Raw genomic sequence first — 20,381 nt, forward strand, 5'->3', positions numbered from 1 at the left:
TTTTTTTTATGGCTTCACTTGAGGTTTTCACAACTGCTGGACAAACTGATCTGTGAGACCAGCACAGGAGGAACAACACGAACACAAAACTAGACTGTTTCCCCATTTTCACCACTGGACGCCAGTCACCACATCGACCACGCTCAAGCTTCGTTCTTCTTGATTCCACATCATCGGGCATCTTTCCCTCACCGAGAGAAGACTGCAGGATGACAATCCACCATTTCTGAGCGGGTCTCTTTTTCAAAAGAGCAGGAGCCCCTTTTTTTTTTTCTCCCTCTTTTTTTTGTTTTGTCACTGCGAGGAGTCACAGTCGTCACCACCGAGGAGCCGAAGAGCGTCGGCCGCCTACAGACTGGTGCGGCTGCCTCTCCGACCAGAACCACCCTCCGACACATCAAACAACCAGCGCATCAACCACGTCCAGTCACACAAACGCCACCACAGCATGTGTGTGTGTGAGTGTCTCGGTGTGTGTGTATGCATGAATGTAACCCATTGATATCCTGTGTTGTATTGGCCCCCCCGATGCTCAGCAGAAATCTAAAGGTTCACCATCCTGATCTTCTTCGGCACCCTCCTCCTCCTCCTCCTCCTCCTCCTGCTCCTCTCCGTTTTAGGAAAGTGTTTGTCATTCTCTGAGTATCTTTGTATATTGTGGCATGACACAGAAGTAAAGTTTGTGTAGGGCTTTGTGGAGCTGTTTCGCTGTAGACACGAAGAGGACGCCTCTGTGAGTCAGGCTGGGTCCGGTGGGGGATTATCCAGGTCCTTGTTGAATTGTTGAACTTCTTAACTTTGCCTATTGCTTGTGTTGAACTATAATAGGTGTTTGACTTGCGTAGGGATAGTTAGTTTTTTTGCGGGTGGTGAATCCTATCATAATGTATGGTTTAATACTTATATAATACACTAGTTTAAAAACTTACTTGTCCTGTAAAGATGAGGAGAGAATTACACACCTCTGTCCTGTGGGATGACTCTTTGTTGAATCAGATCCTCCGAAGACGTCCTCCGCTCCTCTGCACCCCCCTCTTCTTATGTAAATGTTTCCATCACAGGTTGGTTTTTTTTACGTTGTCAGCCATTCAGCAACATTTACTTTCTCACGCTGTCGACGGCCTGTTGTTTTCTAAAAATGGTGGGACCAAAACCTTAACGGGAAAAAACGAGGAAGCCCCTCCTCAGACTGGATTTGTAGGTGAAGAGTTTATTAACAAATGTTCCTCAACGGGTCAAATTAGTTCAAATTTCAGTTCAGGCGTAAGTTTCTTCTTCTTCATCAAAGGATGCTTTCAAAGTTTCTCGTGTCCTGGTTTCACCCCCAGAACAAGGTTGATGTGCCTGTTATCGTGGAGGAGCTGTTACCAGAGCTGTGACGGCTGAACCTCGTCCGTGTTTCAGAGCCGCCTCTGGGCCTGATGCATGTTTGTAAAATGCACTCATTGCATTGCAGGTGTTATTTCTGTAAGGAAACAAGAATTAGAATCTCACCGACGGCCAATCAGAAGGAGCCGTTTGTTCTCGTTTGAAGAGAAATAATCCAAACCTAAATTTATAACCTCTTCCTTGGTGTCCTGCAAGAGGATGTTAACCTTCACTAGACGATATGAGTTGGTTTAACTCGCTTGCCATACTTAGACGTGGCATTAAAAACGTTAAATAACCTCGTTAAATGGCTCTAATTCGTCTTGGTAACCAAATATGCGTCGGTGTGAGTTCTTAGGACGACTTGATGTCACAGTTTTCACGTGCAGCAAACACAAACCGCTGTCCAGCCTCGCTGTCTGCCGCCATCTGGACTCATCGTTGTATTCTGTATTTTTTTTATTAATGAAACACATATATTTGATGCCTATAATTTGTTTTAATGCTTTTATTTTTTATCTTTTAACCCCTATGTCCAGAATACAGATCAAGATATCCCTGATTTTTAAAAGGCAAAAAATGAATAAATGTGCTTCCCTTGTAACTTGAAGAAAGAAATAAACGACAAAAACTATACAAAGTGTGGCGGCGTTCTGCTTCTGTGTGCGACCGGTTTGTGAGGTAAGAAATGTGTTTGTTGAAGCTGATCATCACTGGGCTGGAGGGAAACACAGGAGGTGTTTGGGGGGAAACTCACTGAATGGTTATGAGGCCTGTCGGTCTTCTGTCCACTGGGTGGCAGCAGCATCTACAATGATGTGTCTAGAAGTTAGTCAAGTTTAAATAAACCGCACAGCTTTATTGAACACACATGTAAACTGGATAAAAACAATTAAATCTGCTAATAAGTTCTATCCATATCTACATAGAGCTACATGATAGTTATGATAAGATCAGTTGTCATGTTGTATTGCTGTCTTTGTTTTCTTTGTGCAGCTCTCATTGCAACAGGATCAGAAAGTTTGAGGCCTACTGGGACATGTGGCTTCTAACTGGATCACAGGCGTCTATAATAATACCAATGATGGCTGAATGCCGTTTAGCTGCTTCGGTTTCAGGCTCCTGTGTCACATCATCATGACTCACTGACTTAAATAAAACACAACCGCTGCTGGTTTCACACCTGTCAGAGGTCGACTAGTGACGGATCATTTTAAAAAGAAAGGCGCTTACGAACTTGTAATGCACTTTTTCTCTGGAATAGTTTTTGTTCATAAATTGTTAAAATATTTTTTTTAAAAGAAATGAGGATGATGCTTATTTGGCAGTTAAGGAAAAGTTCACCTCCAGCTTTTAGTCGTTCATTCTCTTTGTTTTTCACAATTGAATAAAGTAAAACCATGTTAGACAGTGGAGGCAGGCTTTGCCTAAAACCCATTTTCAAATTTGTGAAACCGAATTTAATTTGTGAAAATGCAAAAAATGAAATTCCACAACTTTTTGTTTATTTATTTACATACATGCCACTTTAAATCATAAATGGTAAGAAAAAAGCAAACAAACAAGCAAATACATAGACATCTATATATGAAGCATTCATTTGCAAAAACATTTTTATAGATTTTCAGAAAACTTTTTTTGTTGTTGTTTGCTTGAGATAAAACCAGTCAAACTGAAGCTGAGTGGATCTGACTCAGTAGAAATGACAAAAATAGAGATAACTCAGGTTTGATTGATATTGTCTCAGGTAGGAGATGGAAAAATTAGTTTTCTGAAGGTTTGTGAAGATGGAGTTCGATGTTTTTGCAAATGAACTCTTCATATATATATATATATATATATGTGTGTGTTTAGACTGTCCTAAGGAAGGTAAAAAGTCTTTAAATGCACGTTTTTTTTCATAATTGTAAAACCTTTATTCTTTGTGAAAATGCAGAAATGGAAAAATAAAAATATAAGAGCTTTATCTCCTCCACATATAGACCAGGTACAAATACTACTATTGCTACTATATAATAATAATAAAAACATGATATATATTTCCAGTCTGGACTAGGCTACAAATCAGAGACTGCTTTCACCACTTTTTAGCCTCTAGTCCAGATTTATATATCCGTTTATATCTACTAGTTTTAGATCTGAATGTGATCTAATGTGGTCCAGATGCAGGGGATCAGTAAAGTCTCCTCTATTTGCTGTTCCAGAGAAAAGGAAAAAGGATTTCACTAATCAGAAATTGTGTTTTAAAGATTTTTTTTTTTAGCCCTCTGTGGCATAATCTAATCCAGATTTGACTGGTATGGACAAGGGGTTTTGATTTGGATCTGGTCTATGGTGATCTACATTTAAAAAAAGCACAGAAATCTCCTTTTTTTGCATTTTCACAAATAGATAAAGGATCTCACAAATTTTAAAATGGGTTTTAGACACTGATAAGGCTTTACCTAAGCTTTCTAACAGGTTTAAATCAATAATAATTCCCCTTAACTTTCCCCTTAACTTCCGAATTAGAACGTAATTTCATCTTCATCTATAAACGTGTTAAAATGCAGCTTCAAATCGAATTGGAATCTTTTTCTTTCTTCTTCTATTTGTATTATTTAAATCAACTCCATTCTTTCCATGTAGGTGAAATAAGTGAATGAATGGATGAAAGCGTCCTTCCGTGTGTTGAGATGATGCTCTGATGATGATGATGATGCTCGGAGCCTATAATGATCTGATGAAATATTCATGGCTGTGTGGTCGTGCAGCCTCTTTCTGAGCATATTCTGGTTTCCAGTTTCAGCATCAGTTTAATTTGGCTGCACACTCAGTCAGGCTTCTGGTAATTATTTTCTGCAGAAAGTGGTTCTTTGTAGATTTTTAAAAGTGAGTTAAATGCAACAGTTAAAAAAAAGTAATCGGGTTTATTAAATCATCCGAGACTTCTGTGGTTTTCTATGTTTTAAAAATCAGGTTAAATGTGAGAATATTAGTTCTTAATCCAGCCGGAGGTGGTTGAGTTAAGATGTTTTTTTTTTTAGGTAATGCAAAGATGTGCAGTTGCTTTCTATTGTTCCATGAGTAATAAAATAATGACTTTTTTTTTTTAACTGAATAAGAGTAAAGTTATTAGAGAGTAACCTGAGCAGCAGCAGGAGAAGCGGAGCGCTGCGCAGGACGACGAGACGCTGCTGGCCGGCTGCGCCTCCTTCATAATGTATGGAGAGGACAAAGGGAGCTCGGCTGGATTTCACCTTCAACTTTGAAAGAGCCGTAACCCAAACCTGTCCTACCCGACTCCGATGGATTCACATCAGCTGAAAGGATGATGCCTCTTTTTCCACCTGCAATCTGTCTAATAATCACCGACAGCAGGTAAATGAGCCCCGGACAGGCTTCAGGCTGCGCGTATAAAACGAGGAGCCGAGGAGGCCTGCGCTCGGAGAAACTTTCCGACCTGTGCAGGGAGGAGAGAGCGGAGCTTCAGGCCTGGCTGCAGCAGGGTGCCACACCCGGTGGATGCTGGTAAGTCTGACAGGAAACATCAGGGCTTTATGATGTAGCCTGTAGCAACTGTGGAGTGGAATTTGCGCAGGAAAAAGAACGATAAGAAGCAGAATTTACTACTATTTACACTAAATCTTAATAATAGGACTACTCCAGCCTGTATAGTTGGTGCTCTTAATGTTTTATTTTTGTGTAAACATCGCACCGATTTTGTTTGAGGTGTTCCAAACTACTTTTGCCAGCATTAAATTACCAACCTAGTGTCCTAGATCGACGCCACTGCAGTGCGCGCCCCGTGCGTAAAAGGCGCAGGGGAAATGTCCTGTGGGCCTGCGTATGGAGGCGGCAGAAGGAGAGGGAGGAGGGCGGCGTGGATTACTATACTGCCAGTGGGTTAAGATGCTTACCAACTAATTACCTGTCCACTAGAAAATCCCCTGCTATACAGCCAAAAACAAGCAGGGAGCCGTGAGGGACGAAGACATGGAGCTATGGAGAGCATTCTATGTGGACCTGGACGGGAAAAACAAAAATCCGGCAGCACAGTTCATCCAGCTGAATGATCAGGCGGTTTCCCATTTTTAATATGATTTAAAGACAGTTTGTTTGTGAAGATATTCTGCTGCTGGAGGCTTTTAAAGGTTTGGAGAAGCTTCTTGTCTTTTTCTAACTTTGTTGTGCGTAATGAGGATATTGGATCATCTTTATACGGTAGGAAGAGAAATCATAGTGTCTCTATGCTTTGCAATATGCGTGGCAAGATCCTACATGTAACCTTTTTAATAAAAAGAGAGGCTTATTATTATTTGAATGAATGTAAACTGAGAAACAGGCAGTTATGATCTGTAGTGGTGCTCATAGTCACCAGGTCAACGCAGCCGAATAACAGTGGTTTGTCTTTGGAAAAAGATTAGTTTAAGCTTGTTTTTCTGCAAGAGAGCATTAGATTATTGCATTTTGCTTGGTGTAAAGATCTACAAATCTCATTCAACAAAAGGAACCAGTGGTTACACAAGGTGTGGGGGATTTAACCTTCACTGCAGCCAAATATAGTAACTGAACAATCTAAATGCATCCTATTCTCTCCAGGAGTTAGAGCCTCCATCGTGTCTACTGGAACATCAGAGGCAATTCTATTAACACCCCGTAATGAGAGCAACCAAGATATTAGGAGCAATGAAAAACACCCAACTAAACAGAGCAACTTCAGGAGATTTTGATTGATGCTCTATCTCTCTCCGTCTCTCTCTCTCTCTGTGTCTCTCTCAAGCTTTTTACTCTATTGATCTCTCCCGGAAGCGGGAAGATGAGCCCTGCTTTGGGACCCATTTGGAGCATCTCAAAAATCACTTAGCGCATCATTCCCTACAGCCAGAATCAATCTGAGCAGCAGATCTGCTCCTTCGCCACGTTCAGGATGGCTCTCGTGGAGGCCTGCAAAATGTGCCAAAGCACTAAAGCCAGCAACAATCCAGGGGTGACGTCTAGAAAGTTCTACCTACAAGCCGATTCCTGCGAAGATTTACGTAAAGAAAGTGGCAGATAAATAGAGCTGCAGGCCTGTCGGGTTCCAGCAGCAGATGGCATAGCTGGATTTACTCCCCATCCTGTGAGGTAGACACAGCAGAGGTGAGGGAAGGACTTGGTTGGTTCTGATACCACCTTTTTTTTTTGCAAAGACCTCTGGCGCTAAAACACAACATTGAGCAGAGGTTTGATGTGAGTTAGAATTCACATTTGAAAGGAAAAGATGTTTTCTTTTATCTCTCTGTAGCTGTTTGTCGCTCTGTTGGACAACACTAACATCTCCTCCTGTTCTGTGTATGGCACTGGTAGAATTCACTGTCACAGCACACTATCAGTGAATTACCATAGGGCCATAAACAGAGTAGAGACAGAACCACACTGCCTGTGTCCGGGTCCCGATTCTGATTTAATCTGCTCTCGCCAGATTTCTTAAACGTGTCCGATCTTCTTTGCCCTTTTTGGCACTAGCACATTTTTGCTTTGTTTCCCGTTGCTTGAGCAATCATGTGTAGTGCCAATATGGGACAAGACAGACACTCAGCCGTGTGTTTTTGAGTCAAAGGAAACCTGAGGGTGAGCCGAACGGTTATTTCTCAGTATTCAGACACCACTTTGTGTATTATCTTCGTGTGAGAGAGACGGGAAGGATGAGCCGTGGATCTCATCGATCGCACCTTCCCTCTCGGATGTCACCAGTTGCCATGGAGGCTCGTGCTCTGAGGCGGCGCGCCGTGTAACCAGAACTTCAGTCACCACACAGGTCTGGTGGCGGTGACCGGTGCACTCTCCCACAGTGTTTGGCAATGGTAGAACTCACTCTGGTGGGCTGGAAGGATCCGGTGGTTCTAGACTTGCCAACAACTGACTGAGAGCTTTAACCCGTCCACCGACCCGGGACTCATCGCAGGAAGAGGATTGTTTTTTTTTGTGTTTGAAATGTGTGTCTTCCTTTTTGTTTAGCGGTGCTGGTGTGGGCGTCACTAAAGGTCATGGTTGGACGGTTTGGGAGGGTTCGGGCATGGATGCTGGCTGTGTGAGTGACTGCAGGCGGAGCAGAGAGGGGTTACATTCAACCATCCCCCCCTGAGCGTTCTTGCAGTCTCAGAACACCTTAAAAATCTGCAAGGACCGAGAACGTTTATCATCCTTCTGAGGAAAAACTCAAGAACATTCCACAGATCCAGTGAGTCTGCTGGTTAGGAAAACATCCCTACAGATTATAAATCCTCTTTGTCCTGCCTTTCTCCCCTCCTCAGATCTATGCAGACCCCTCAGGGTTGTCTCGGCCACAGCTAGCTGATCATGACATCAAACTCTGGTGTAATCTTAGACCTCAAACACCGAAGGAATGAACCAACAGAGACTTTGATTATCGGGCCGCAACGCATAAATCTATACACAGGCCATTAAGCACCGCGTTTTCTATCATCCGCCCTGATCAATAAATCAATGGTGCTCATGTGTTTGGCTGTGAAAAGGCCCGTAGCTGTAAATCCTCAGCGTTGGTGTTTGCAGCAGCAGCTCAGCTTATGGTGCAACCTGATCTTGCTCAGTCACGAAAAGGTTCTCGGCTGAAGTGCTGCAGAGCAGACGATCGTCGCAAATGATGTTAGCGCTGCGTGCAACCTTTAAAAAAAAAAAAAAAAAGGCATCATGATGAACTTGTTGTTGCAGCAGCATCAAACCCACGGAGTCGTATCTGCATCCGAGGACACCGAGGTGAAGTCTGCACGACTGTGTCTGGGATTTTATGGAGCGTTTTTTTTTTTTGGTGAAGTTGAGAATCTACAGCAGCACTCATGGAGATCATTTACAGACCGTTTAGGCCCAAACATATTAGATTAAAGATATTTTATGTGTTCACAAGGATCATATTCCTGTAGCAGTGAGGGAGGCTTTGAAACATTATGGAGATAATATATTTTAACAGTTAAACTAATATAGAAAATGAAGAAGAAGAGCATTTTTATCTGATGTTTGCCTCATTTTTTAGCTTCAGACTCTTAATATTACAACGAGGATGTAAAATGTAATCGATTGTTGTTATTTATACCCAAAATATGTATAAAATGGTCACGAAACAGACATGTAGTGTCTTGAAATGCAACATTTCCTTTATTAAAAGTGTTATTTAGCTCACCTGAAGCGGTTGGAGTATAATGCATATGTGATGTAAGTGTTGGTTTGGTGTATGAATAATGATTTATCTCATTTTGGGAAACTTCTGAGGGATTGTTAGGAGCATAAGGGGTAATTAGTTAGGGATAATTTAGAATGAGGTGGAAAAAAAGAGGAAAATCTTCATCCAACATGGCTGCAGGTCTCACAAAAGTAAAGTACACGCAAACAAAGACAAAACACACGACTGACACCGTTGTATCTGCGTGCATTTTCTGGAATAATGCAGTCAGAGCAATCAGCGGCTGATATATGTTCATCATGTTTCAGTAGGACACTGGGAGAGTCCATTATGGCCGACTGCAGAGGATGTGAGGTTAAGTGGTGCCAGCAGAGAGAGGAAGGAGGGAGGCCGACACGCTGACAGCTGGTACGAGTGATTAGACCGTGTAGTGATGCAGGGAAGGCATCAAAGCTCTTTAGGGAGAATCCCTAACTGGGAGGAGGCGAGGACACACACACACACACACACACACATACACACACACACACACACAACAAATCCTGATACACAACTTCCTGGTTGCACAAACTGAGCTTACAGGTCCAACAGCATATAGGCTGCACAGGCCATCTGTCTTCTTCAGATGTAACGTCAACCAATGGATTATCAGCAGCTCTGCCTGAGGACACACAACCCCTGTTTCTCCCTGTAACACACACACACACACACACACACACACCCTCTGACTATGACATACTGGTAACACAGGAGAATGAGTGGTGTCATTAGATTAGACTGGGTGTGGAAGTCAGTGGATCTCCTCATTAATCTCATTCTAATGGCTGTTTAATTGCCATTGTCTCTGCTGCTTCTTTACGCCGTACATCACCGCGTTTCTCGTCATTACATTAAAGGTGTTCCACTCTAATCTCAAGCGGAGGGCGAGCGTCACTTCATTCAGCATTCAGGAGATTACCACAGAGCACAGATGACAGGCGAAATGCGTCACAAAGGTAACGACAGGTCAAGGTTTGGAGCGAACGCCGAGGATTTGTTGGGTGACTGATCGGTTGATTGTCGCCGTGTGGTCAGGCAGGAGTCGGGGAATTAAGATTATCGAGGCGAATTAGTGTTTTTATTAGCAGGAATTGGAAAAAAAGGAGGAAGAGAGGCTGATTTCATTCAACGATTTGTACTTCAGTGTTTCTCTGCTGCAGCATTAGTGACTCACCTTTAGTCTGCTGCCCCAAAGAAACACAGTGTACAGTTCAACGAGGATAACACACACACACACACAAAAACACACACACATCCAGGGAGACTCTGGATTACAGTAATCCAGGAGCAGAGGGGGTATTTTTAGGACTTCATGACCAGAGGCAGACAATCGAAGAAAACAGATAATGACTGTCATATGACCGGTTAATTACGTCGCGTCTAGCGGGAACCCAAACTAATGCTGACGGCTAATTCTGCTAATTCTGCTAATTCTGCATGTACAACACAAGTAAGAACGCATCAGATGGTTATGTTTTGTCAACTGATGTGACAACAAAATTACACTGATTACCTCCAAGTCTACTTGAATTAATAGATAGATAGATAGCTAGATAGCTAGATAGATAGATAGATAGATAGATAGATAGATAGATAGATAGATAGATAGATAGATAGAACTTACAGTGAGCTCACATCAGTGCAAGATGGAGCAAATGAAATACAATAAAATCTTGTAATTGGACGCCCACAGTCCAAACTTGATGTACAAAGTCACTCAGAGGAAATAAAGTTCACAATGCAAAGTCAAAGAAGCCTCCATCTGAAAACTCTCTGCGGTCTGATTAGCAGGTCATGCAGAGGTCATGAGGTGTTGTCCATTACGTTTGTGCGACACCCTTCTCTCAACAGAAGCGCCAGAGCCGCTCAACTTCATCCATCCATTATCTATACACCGCTTAATCCTCACTAGGGTCGTGGGGGGCTGGAGTCTATCCCAGCTGACTCAGGATGAAGGCAGGGGACACCCTGGACAGGTCACCAGTCTATCACAGGGCTACACTTAGAGACAGACAACCAAGCACACTCACATTCACACCTACGGACAATTTAGAATCACCAATTAACCTCAACATGTTTTTGGACTGTGTGGGAGGAAGTCGGAGAACCCGGAGAGAACCCACGCTGCACGGGGAGAACATGCAAACTCCACGCAGAAAGATCCCGGGTGTCCTCACCAGGACGAGAACCGGCAACCTTCTGGCTGCGAGGCAACAGTGCTCAGAGCCAACTTTCATAACCAGTTTCCTCCTGGTACATTTTCTCAAACAAACGGTTCATTTCTGCAACCGTGTAAGTCAACACCATGAATGTATAAACCCTATTAAATATCATATCCTTTAACAAAGCTGTGGACAGATTATTACAGACTAAATAATTGTCCGGACAGTACAAAGCACCTCGTACTCTATCAGCTGAAGCAAAAAGTCGTGTTCCATTGACTTCTGTTCATTTTCTGGTGACTTACTGTAACAATAACACCCAAATAGTCTCTCAGAACCTTAAAATTGAAGGATTTATGTCATCAGGATTTGCTTTTAGTCCCCACGATGTGACTGGGTCAGCAGGTTTACAACATGAGTAGTACACACATACACATTGATTGAGAACACACTGGTGTCAGATACTCACAGCAGGACACAATCAATGAATCCTCTCATAGTGAGAAATAGAAGAAATTAGGACCTTTGCTTGTGTCACTTAGAGACAAAAGTGCTTTTACGCCCTCTGGTGGCTCAGTCCAGCTGTACCGAGTGTCTAGTGAGTAAATTTAAACACTGTTTATGGTTTGCTAGCTGTTCAGAGCACAAAAAAAAGAAATAATAATAATTTTGTTGTATTCAAATTATGAGAGCAAAATGCAGAAAGAGTAAAACCTATCTTTATTTATTATAATCATTTTTTTAATAGAGCATTTAGTAAATATAAATATTTGGCATTACTACTATTATTATGTTGCCTGCTTGTCTGATATCAAATAACAACAACAACAGATGATCAGCTCTCTGAGTGTTTTGTGCAAAATTCTGACAACCAAACAGGCAAAGTTAAGATTAATACGAATCTATTTAAATGTTAAAGGTCCCATTTGGTGCAAAACCCATTTTTATTGAGTTTTGTGGTTGTTGCCGATTACAAAAAAAGACAAAACAACAGCTCAAATGGTAATTGACACCTCTGGCTTTAAGTTAAAAAGTTAAAAGACACACTGTGGGGACACTTGGATTAATTTGCACAATATGGGACCTTTAAAATCAGGATTATAAGACATGAAGCATGAAGCTGTTTTAAATGTACAAACTCCTTTCTCAGATTCAGAAATCACTGTGATTACTCTCTGGATACTGTGAACATTTATAATCTGGAACAAATAAAGCAGACACGACTGAACATAAACAGGAAAAATCATGATACAAAAATAAAAGCCTGCAGTGACTCCACAGTACTCGGTGAGCTTCAGGCTGTAGAGGGCGTCAGCGCTCCGTCTGCAGGGCTTCGTGAAGAGCTTAATACCTGTTTAAAAAAGGGTTTCTGTTAGATACATGTTTGTGTGTGCGTCTTTGGTGCATGAGGTTAAGTTTGTGTCCACCTGTAGTAGTTGGGTTTGAAGGGCCCGTGCTTGCTGATGCCGAGGTACTTGGCCTGATCGTCAGTCAGCTCCGTGAGGTGAGCGTCAAACGTCGGCAGGTGAAGGCTGGCCACGTATTCATCTGAGGATTTCAACGCACAGGGTGTTTAGTGTTTTGATGAGGTGTATGAAACATGAAATAAAGCTTCAGGGTGTTTGAGATGAGGACTTGCCCATCTTCTTCGGCAGCAGGTAGACGTCCTGTTTGTATCGTCCCTCTGGAGCGTTGAACAGCTCGATGAGGGCCAAGGCCTGAAACACATCAGTTAACTTACTGCAACCAGCCTCTTGACTGCTGACCCCTCTGCTGTGGTCCATTTAAACAGAGAGTAATGCTCTGATGTGCAGCATTTTGCATACAAACTCCATTTCCATACCTGAGTCGTGGCCGTGATGGAGAGGACAAATGAGGGCACGGTGGAGCAGCTCAGATTCAGCAGGCGGCCCTGAGAGAACGAGTCAAAAGTGAAATGAATAAAAATGATTACAATAACGTGAGAGCAGCCGCTGAGCTCAGATTTCTGGAAAGTGCAGTACATCAAACAATTACGTCCGACGTAGCCGAGCGTTTGCCAGCTTCTCTCCTGATGTACACCTGATTGAATTAATCTTCAGATAAATCTGTTCCTGCTGCTCGACTCATCAGCACTAAGCTTCATCTCTCTTCGCTCTGCGTCAGCCGTGCATGAGTGCAACTGGAAGACTGCGCTGGAAAAGACTTCTGATGGGTTTGATTCCCACACTTGCGCAGGAGATTTATGGCGAAACCACAGTGACTCAGCGTGTGTGTGTTTAAAAGAGCGTCGGCATGTGTGATGACGGGCCTTTTTAAAGGATCCGCTGTGGGTTGAAGCTGCAGACTGTTTTAGCATGTGGTAGGATGAAGACCTTTCATGAGGCAGACTAAATAAATACATGCTTTTATTAAAGAAATCACATTTAGTTCAGAGACTTGAAAGGTTGTGCTGGTGTGGTGTTGAAGTGCAGGACAGGCTGTGCTCCGGTTTTGCCAGTGCATGTTCATTTCTGATTTGAAATTTTCCATCCATCCATTATCTATACACCGCTTAATCCTCACTGGGGTCACGGGGGGCTGGAGTCTATCCCAGCTGGCTCAGGGTGAAGACAGGGGACACCCTGGACAGGTCACCAGTCTATCACAGAGCTACACTTAGAGACAGACAACCAAGCACACTCATATTCACACCTATGGACAATTTAGAATCACCAATTAACCTCAGCATGTTTTTGGAACCTGGAGAGAACCCACGCTGCACGGGGAGAACATGCAAACTCCACACAGAAAGATCCCGATTGTCCTCATCAGGACGCAAACCGGCGACCTTCTTGCTGCGAGGCAACGGTGCTAATTCTTTCTAAGATCTTACGAATAATCCTTTCTCACAGCAGCACCCATTTTGACACGAAATAACAGGTAAACATCGGTGTCACTAAGATACAGCCTTCTTCAATGAGATTAGCACCGCATGTGTTTACCTGCTGCTTTATGTTCTAATGGCTGCTGGTTTAAAGGAGAGCGAACACTGAGTAACACAAACATTTTGACTGGTATGCATATCGACATGTACAAAGTGAGTCGCGTCAGCGTTTGAATCAGCGTCTCTCTAAACCTGCTGTATTTCACTGCTTCAGCCGTGTGGATCTAATAAACCGGCAACAGACTGCACATTAAACCGTCCAGACACTTTAACTTCAACATACTCAGTGAGGAAAGAAATGTAAATGTTTTCAGGCCTCAGTTGTAGGATTTTGCTGAAAGGCCATACTGTAAGCAGTTAAGCACCTTCACTTGAAATCATCTTAATCTCTGTTTCATTACAAGTGAGTCACGGTTTCTAAGTTCTATAAAAAACACAACATTGTGCAGTGATCCTGTTGCAGGCTGATCACTGTTTGCTCTGCGATGTTTTTCCTGCTCTGTCAAATGCGTTTTTTTGGTTCTGTGTCAAAAATAAACACTTGGTCTTTATAAGATAATGACTGGATCACTAACTAGTTCTTTTCATTCTTTATGAACAGTTTACACCCAAGACACCTTTTATCAAAGTCCATGATTCTCCAGGTGCTGTGAGGTGGCTCGGTGGTTAACACCGTTGCCTTGCTAGAAGATCTCCGGTTCGCGTCCCAGTGAGGACACCCGGGATCTTTCTGTGTGGAGTTTGCATGTTGCAGCGTGGGTTCTCTCCGGGTTCTCCGGCTTCCTCCCACAATCCACAAAAACATGTTGAGGTTAATTGGTGATTCTAAATTGTCCGTAGGTGTGAATGTGAGTGTGCTTGTTTGTCTGTCTCTAAGTGTAGCCCTGTGATAGACTGGTTACCTGTCCAGGTGTCCCCTGCCTTCACCCTGAGTCAGCTGGGATAGACTCCAGCCCCCCACGACCCTAGTGAGGATGAAGCGGTGTATAGATAATGGATGGATGGATGGATGTTTCTCTGGACTTCTTTGGTTCATTTTTTTTTTACCATAACCCTTCATGCTCTGTGTTTACCTTCATCAATTTCATCAATCTCACCATCACTGTATTTTAACCTTCATTTATTTTAAAAAAGTGCCCTGTTTTCTTGGTAAATAGGCAACTCAGCCTGCGTATAAATCTACTTAATCGACCAGTTTAAATCAAAGTCGAACTTTTCAAGCAAGTTTTTGTTAAATTCCCAACATGCCTCCTCATCTAAAGTCCATCTGCAATGACAGCAGTTCTGGTTATTGTCTCACTGCAGCAGGATCTAACCGTGTCTGGAGCATCTCCAGAAGAAACAACAACAAAAAAATCATTCCCTGCTTGTTCCTTCCTTATCAAAGCAGCCTGGGCTGGCCCAGATCACTTAATTCAATCATGGCCTGCCAGCCGTCTGAAGTCCACCAGCAATACATCAGCACTGGCTGTCAAGACCTCTGCGACGGTTTGTTGTCTCTGTATCCTCAGGAAGGATTTTGGGGTTTGCCGAGCACAGAGGAATGGTAGATCCATCGTGAAGCCTGATCCTGACCCACCATCTGCCAGATACAGCTCATGTGTGTGCATCTTCAGTAAACATTTATTTCAGGAGATGATGTGGACCACACCTCAAACACTCCTCTGTCCCTTCCTCTTGATCTCACCTCTCTGAGGGTCCCCTGACAGTGAACTGAGAATGAAAGCACAACTACAAACTCTACTCTGGTGAAAACACTGAGAGGAGCATCCTCACCTCAGCCAGCAGGACGATTCTCTTGCCATCGGGCCAGATGATGTGGTCCACCTGAGGCCTCACGTGCACCCACTTCAGCTCCACAGTCCGCAAACTCGCCTGAGAAATAGGAGTCAGTATGTTAAACACTCAAGCTTCCACATATTTAAAATATACTGTGACTATGAAAAATAAATTGTCCCCCCTTAATTGCTTTTCAGCATTGAGTCAGGGTCAGTTTTCTGTTGTTGTTTAAGTATTCGTCCCCTGTAGGTCAGTATTTTGTATTTTAACTACAGCATTGAGCCTGTGTGGACAGCTCTCAGGTAGCTTTGCACATCTGGATATTACGATTTTACCCCGTTCATTTTTGCAGATCTGCTGAAACTCCTTCAGGTTGCATGGGGTGAACTGTGAACAGCCCTTTTTAAGTCCAGCCACAAAATCTAAATTGGATTGAGGTCTGGACTGTGACTTGACCACAACATTCATCTCGCTGTCTTTAACCATTCCTGTGTAGCTTTGACTGCAGGCTTCATTGTCTTTCTGCGAGACAAATCTTCTCCAGTTCTCTTATAGACTGCATCAGGTTGTCCTCCAGGACTTAACTATACTTTGCTGCATTCATTTTACCCTCTACCTTCACAAGCCTGATGATGTGCAATGTGTGGAGTCTGCAAAACATAGCGTCTGGTCTGATGAGCAAAAGGCCTCATTTTTGTCTCATCAGACCATGTGGTGTCTTGGTGGCCTCCCTCACTTGTCTCTTTCTTGCACGGTCGCTCAGTTTTTGAGGACGTCCTGCTCTATGCAGATTTATGTATGCGCCTTATTCCCTCCATTTGTTAATAATGGATTAAACTGTCATTCAAGGGAAGTTTGGTGACTTGTATCCATCCCCTGAGTTGTGCTTTTCAACAACCTTCACACAGAGTTTCTTGGAGTGTTCTTTGGTCCTCATGGTGTAGTTGTGGGCGGCTGTGGCTCAGGTGGTACAGTGGTCCTCTAATCGCAAGGCTGGTGGTTCGATCCCTCCGGCCCTCGGAACGTCCTTGGGCAAGACACTGAAACCGAAGTTGCTCCCAATGGCAGGTAGTACCTTGCATGCCTGCTCTGTCGCCATTAGTGTATGAATGTGTGAATGAGAAACACATTGTAAAGCGCTTTGAGTGCCGCTAAGGTAGAAAAACGCTATAAAAGTTCGGCCATTTACCATTTAGTTATGACTAGGAGGACTGATTCACCAGTGACCTTCCAGATACAGGTGTCTTTACACACTCAGATTATCTTCTTTTCACTAACTGTGGTGACTTCCAGCACCAACTGGCTGCATCTGTGTTGAATCATGCAGGTGACTTAAAGGGGACGAATACATATGCTGCATATTTTACATTTTATATTTTAAATTAATTGACATTACTTTGTAAAAAATTAGTTTTCAGTTTGACATTAAAGTCGCTGTACACAAAGCCTGTGTCTTTACCAGATCTATCTCAGTGTTGGAGTGTCCCATGTTGCAGACTATGCAGCCATTCTTCATTTTGTCCAGATGCTCTCTCCCCACCACGTTTTTATTACCTGCAGGAAAACAGACATTAAATAAACAGATGAAAAAAAACATTTTCAATGTGAGTATTATTTTTCTGAAGACGACCCGTTACCTGTGCAGGTGACGACCATGTCCACCTGTCTGATGGTTTCGCTCAGTTTAATCACTCTGAAGCCGTCCATGCTGAGAGGAGGAGGAGAAGAGGGAGACACAAAGGGGTTAAAACAGAATTTCATGATGTTCTGTTGCCATGTGGCTTTTGGAGGAGAGAACACACTTCACATTTGTGCTGATAAAAGCTTCCTCTATTCATACCAGGCCTGAAGGGCGCAAATGGGATCCACTTCTGTGACATATACAATAGCACCCAGCGCTTTCAGGGCAGCGCAGCAACCTTTGCCGACCTACAAGGAGGAAGAAAAGAGGTTGTATAGTCGCTTAAATGTAAGAGTTATTTTATAAGAGACATATGCTGCACTTGTGTTCCACTGACCTCCCCGTATCCACAGACCACCACTTGTTTTCCACCAAACATGACGTCAGTGGTCCTCTTTAACCTGGAGGAAACATTCAGTACAGTCAGGTCGCTGCCGTATGAGTGATTGTACCTGTTTACAGCATGATTCATTACCCGTCCAGTATGGACTCCTTGCAGCAGTAAAGGTTGTCGAATTTCTGCTTCGTCACAGAGTCATTAACGTTCATGGCAGGAACACACAGTCTGCTCGCCTTCGACAGCTGGTACAGCCTGAAACAGGTGCAGACACGCGTGTGAGCTGCAGGATGACTTTGTACATTTGTCATTGAAGCTTCGTGTGGAACTAACCGATAGACGCCTGTAACGCTTTCCTCCACGATGCCTCTGAGCCTCTTGAACATGCTTGGATACTTTTTATAGATCCAGTGGGTCAAGTCGCCGCCATCATCCAAAATCTGAAGAGTGAAAACAACAAGCTAAAGCCAGTTGTTCTGTGTATGTTAAACACACTAAACTGGGAATGAGATCATTGTGAAGGTACAGTTTACTCAAACTCTAAATATATTTAAATAGACAGAAAATAAATAGTTTGATTTGCTGAGGTGTGGAGACGTTGGTGGCTTCAAGGCCCTAAAAAAGATGCTTAACGTTTGAGTTTTGGTGCCCAAACTACCACCAAATTAGATTTACAATATCTATTTTAAAATGTGGCAGATAATTAGTGTACAGCTACCACCTGTTTACCTACATTACAACTCCAACATCTCTTTAAATTAGTGATGCACAATATTAAAATTTCTGGCCGATACCGATATTAAGATGTCTGATATCGCCGATAACCAGTATTACCAATCTTGATATTCAGTTTTTGTTCACACCAAAAAATCAGTATAAGTAAGCACTGTGAGCACATGAAAACTCTTCAAAAGAAGCCCATAATACCAAATTAGACCACATAGTCTTCTGTATTACACAACAAAGGTAAAACTAATTTTAACATATTTGAGTCCAGGACCATTTAAGTAAAACATCTGTGAAATAGCAGCGATATCAAATGCAGAGACCAATGTTAGACAATCGTTTTTTTCACATGAGCTAAATTGGTTCATCGGACCGATACTGATATATCAGAAAAACACTAATATCAGCCGATACCGATGTGGTCGCTGATATATCGTGCATCCCTACTTTAAATTCTTTTTTTTAAATTAAAAAATTAGTCACACTCTTTAGCTGATACACCCACAGAGCAAACCACATAGAAACCAAATATTCATATTTCAGATATTTTTCAAATAATCACATTTTATAGAAATTTAAGTTAGAACTGAAGAAAAAATGCAAGTTTCACTGATGTCGTGGTCAGTTATTTGATCGTCTATTTGATCCTGTTTGATCATCTTACTTGTTTTACCTGTGCAATGCCTTCCCAATTAATTCTCTCTATATATACAAAGTGCTGTGGTGTCGTTTATCTTTTGTCAGTTCATCTTCCTCATTTCCTTTCTGTTACCTTTATGTTCTCTGGCCTGATTCTTCTCCTCACTTCTCTGGTTTGTGGCTTTGTTCTTTTGATTTCTGTTGATTTTTGGGTTTAGCTTTCTTGTTCTATCACCAAGTCTGTGACACTTAGGTTGCAAAGCCATAAAACACAACTTGAACTATCCTTCCCCCCCCCCTCCACATCCAGAGAAGCTCGGCGACACACAGGAGGGTTTGATTACCATGTTGGGCTGCCAGCTCCGAGCTCCGACACATTTGTCAATACACCACCAGAAGTCGTCCTCTGACTCTCCTCTCCACGCAAACACTGAGGTGCCTGAGAGAGAAGGAGGTGTGAAGAGTGTGTGAGGATCAACACGGGGTGTGAAGAACCTGAAGAGTTCTGTGGAGGATCTGGTTCAGAGCGTTACCTGCTTCAGCCAGAGCAGCAGCCACAGCGTTCTGAGTGGAGAAGATGTTACAGGCCGACCAGCGACACTGAGCCCCCAAAGCCACCAGAGTCTCAATCAACACCTGCAAGAAACGTACAGAAAAGGTTTTTATTTTAAAGAAGGTTTACATTTTACTGCAGATGTGTATGGTGCACTGTAGATAATACAGTGAAAAACATCATAAACAAATTAAGTCAATTAAACTAACTTTTCTAGTTTACTTAATTTAAATACGTGAGTTCTGCTAATTTCTCTTAATTTATCTTCATGAGTCCTTTAAAAAAATAAAAATAATTTGGACTAGTTTAGAGCAAGAACTGTGAGGGTCATAGACTGTTCACTGGGTTTCCGGGATTTTGTCTGTCTTGTGTTTTGGTGGGTGTGTCTCTGTTCACTGCAGGCTGGGCGGAGCCAATCAGAGACAGGCGCACGCTGGCAGCTGTGGCTCATCGGCTCATCAGCCCTGCTTCAATACTGGCGTCTCACAAAGAAGACCGACGCCAGAGGATTGTGATCCCTACCTCGGGGTACAGTCAGGCCACGAGCTGCTACACCGTGCGGAGCATTCTTGATGTTCTTTAGCTTCGAGTTTATGGTATGTGTTTCTCTGCCTGTTTCCGGTTTTCCTCCTCGGCTCCAGCACTCGGCACACCTCCAAGCCCTCCAGCGTTTGTCACCCACGGGAATTCACGACCACGGACACCTTCACCGGGAGACCCTTCACGAGAGCACCCCCCAACGAGCACCGGACCCCTGCGCACCACCCCGGTTTCCCTCGGCACGGCTCCCTATCTGCACCGGGAAAAACCCCCACGGACCAAGGCACTCTCAGGCACCGGCTCTTCGTGCACCACCCTCGGGACCCCCCTTCCTCGGATCACGACACCGAAGACTCCAGTCCTCCCTCTCCACGACTGGCATCCCTGCACCAGATCCCACCACCGGGTTATTCCCCACGACCGGCACCCCTTCACCGGACTTTGTTTCTGCCTCCTGGTGCCCATCACTCCACCACCTTCCCTAATAAATCCT

General features: G+C 43.2%; 1 protein-coding gene across 1 annotated transcript in view; it reads right to left on the reverse strand.

Moving 5' to 3' along the window:
* Positions 1–12,006: 12,006 nt before the first annotated feature.
* Positions 12,007–20,381, reverse strand: part of LOC103374494 (putative adenosylhomocysteinase 3) — a 14,676-nt gene continuing 6,301 nt past the window's right edge. Inside the window, exons 5-17 of the mRNA XM_008304578.1 lie at positions 19,329–19,431; positions 19,140–19,234; positions 17,764–17,870; positions 17,569–17,685; positions 17,431–17,494; positions 17,253–17,341; positions 17,050–17,120; positions 16,872–16,966; positions 15,410–15,508; positions 12,572–12,640; positions 12,368–12,446; positions 12,156–12,276; positions 12,007–12,079 (exon numbers count right to left, since the gene is read on the reverse strand). Of these exons, the coding sequence (XP_008302800.1) occupies positions 12,073–12,079; positions 12,156–12,276; positions 12,368–12,446; positions 12,572–12,640; positions 15,410–15,508; positions 16,872–16,966; positions 17,050–17,120; positions 17,253–17,341; positions 17,431–17,494; positions 17,569–17,685; positions 17,764–17,870; positions 19,140–19,234; positions 19,329–19,431 (1,116 nt within the window). The 3' untranslated portion in view covers positions 12,007–12,072. The remainder of the gene's footprint in view (positions 12,080–12,155; positions 12,277–12,367; positions 12,447–12,571; positions 12,641–15,409; positions 15,509–16,871; positions 16,967–17,049; positions 17,121–17,252; positions 17,342–17,430; positions 17,495–17,568; positions 17,686–17,763; positions 17,871–19,139; positions 19,235–19,328; positions 19,432–20,381) is intronic.

This window comes from Stegastes partitus, unplaced genomic scaffold, assembly GCF_000690725.1.
Source record: "Stegastes partitus isolate 25-593 unplaced genomic scaffold, Stegastes_partitus-1.0.2 Scaffold2258, whole genome shotgun sequence".
In the NCBI taxonomy this organism is placed as follows: domain Eukaryota; kingdom Metazoa; phylum Chordata; class Actinopteri; family Pomacentridae; genus Stegastes; species Stegastes partitus.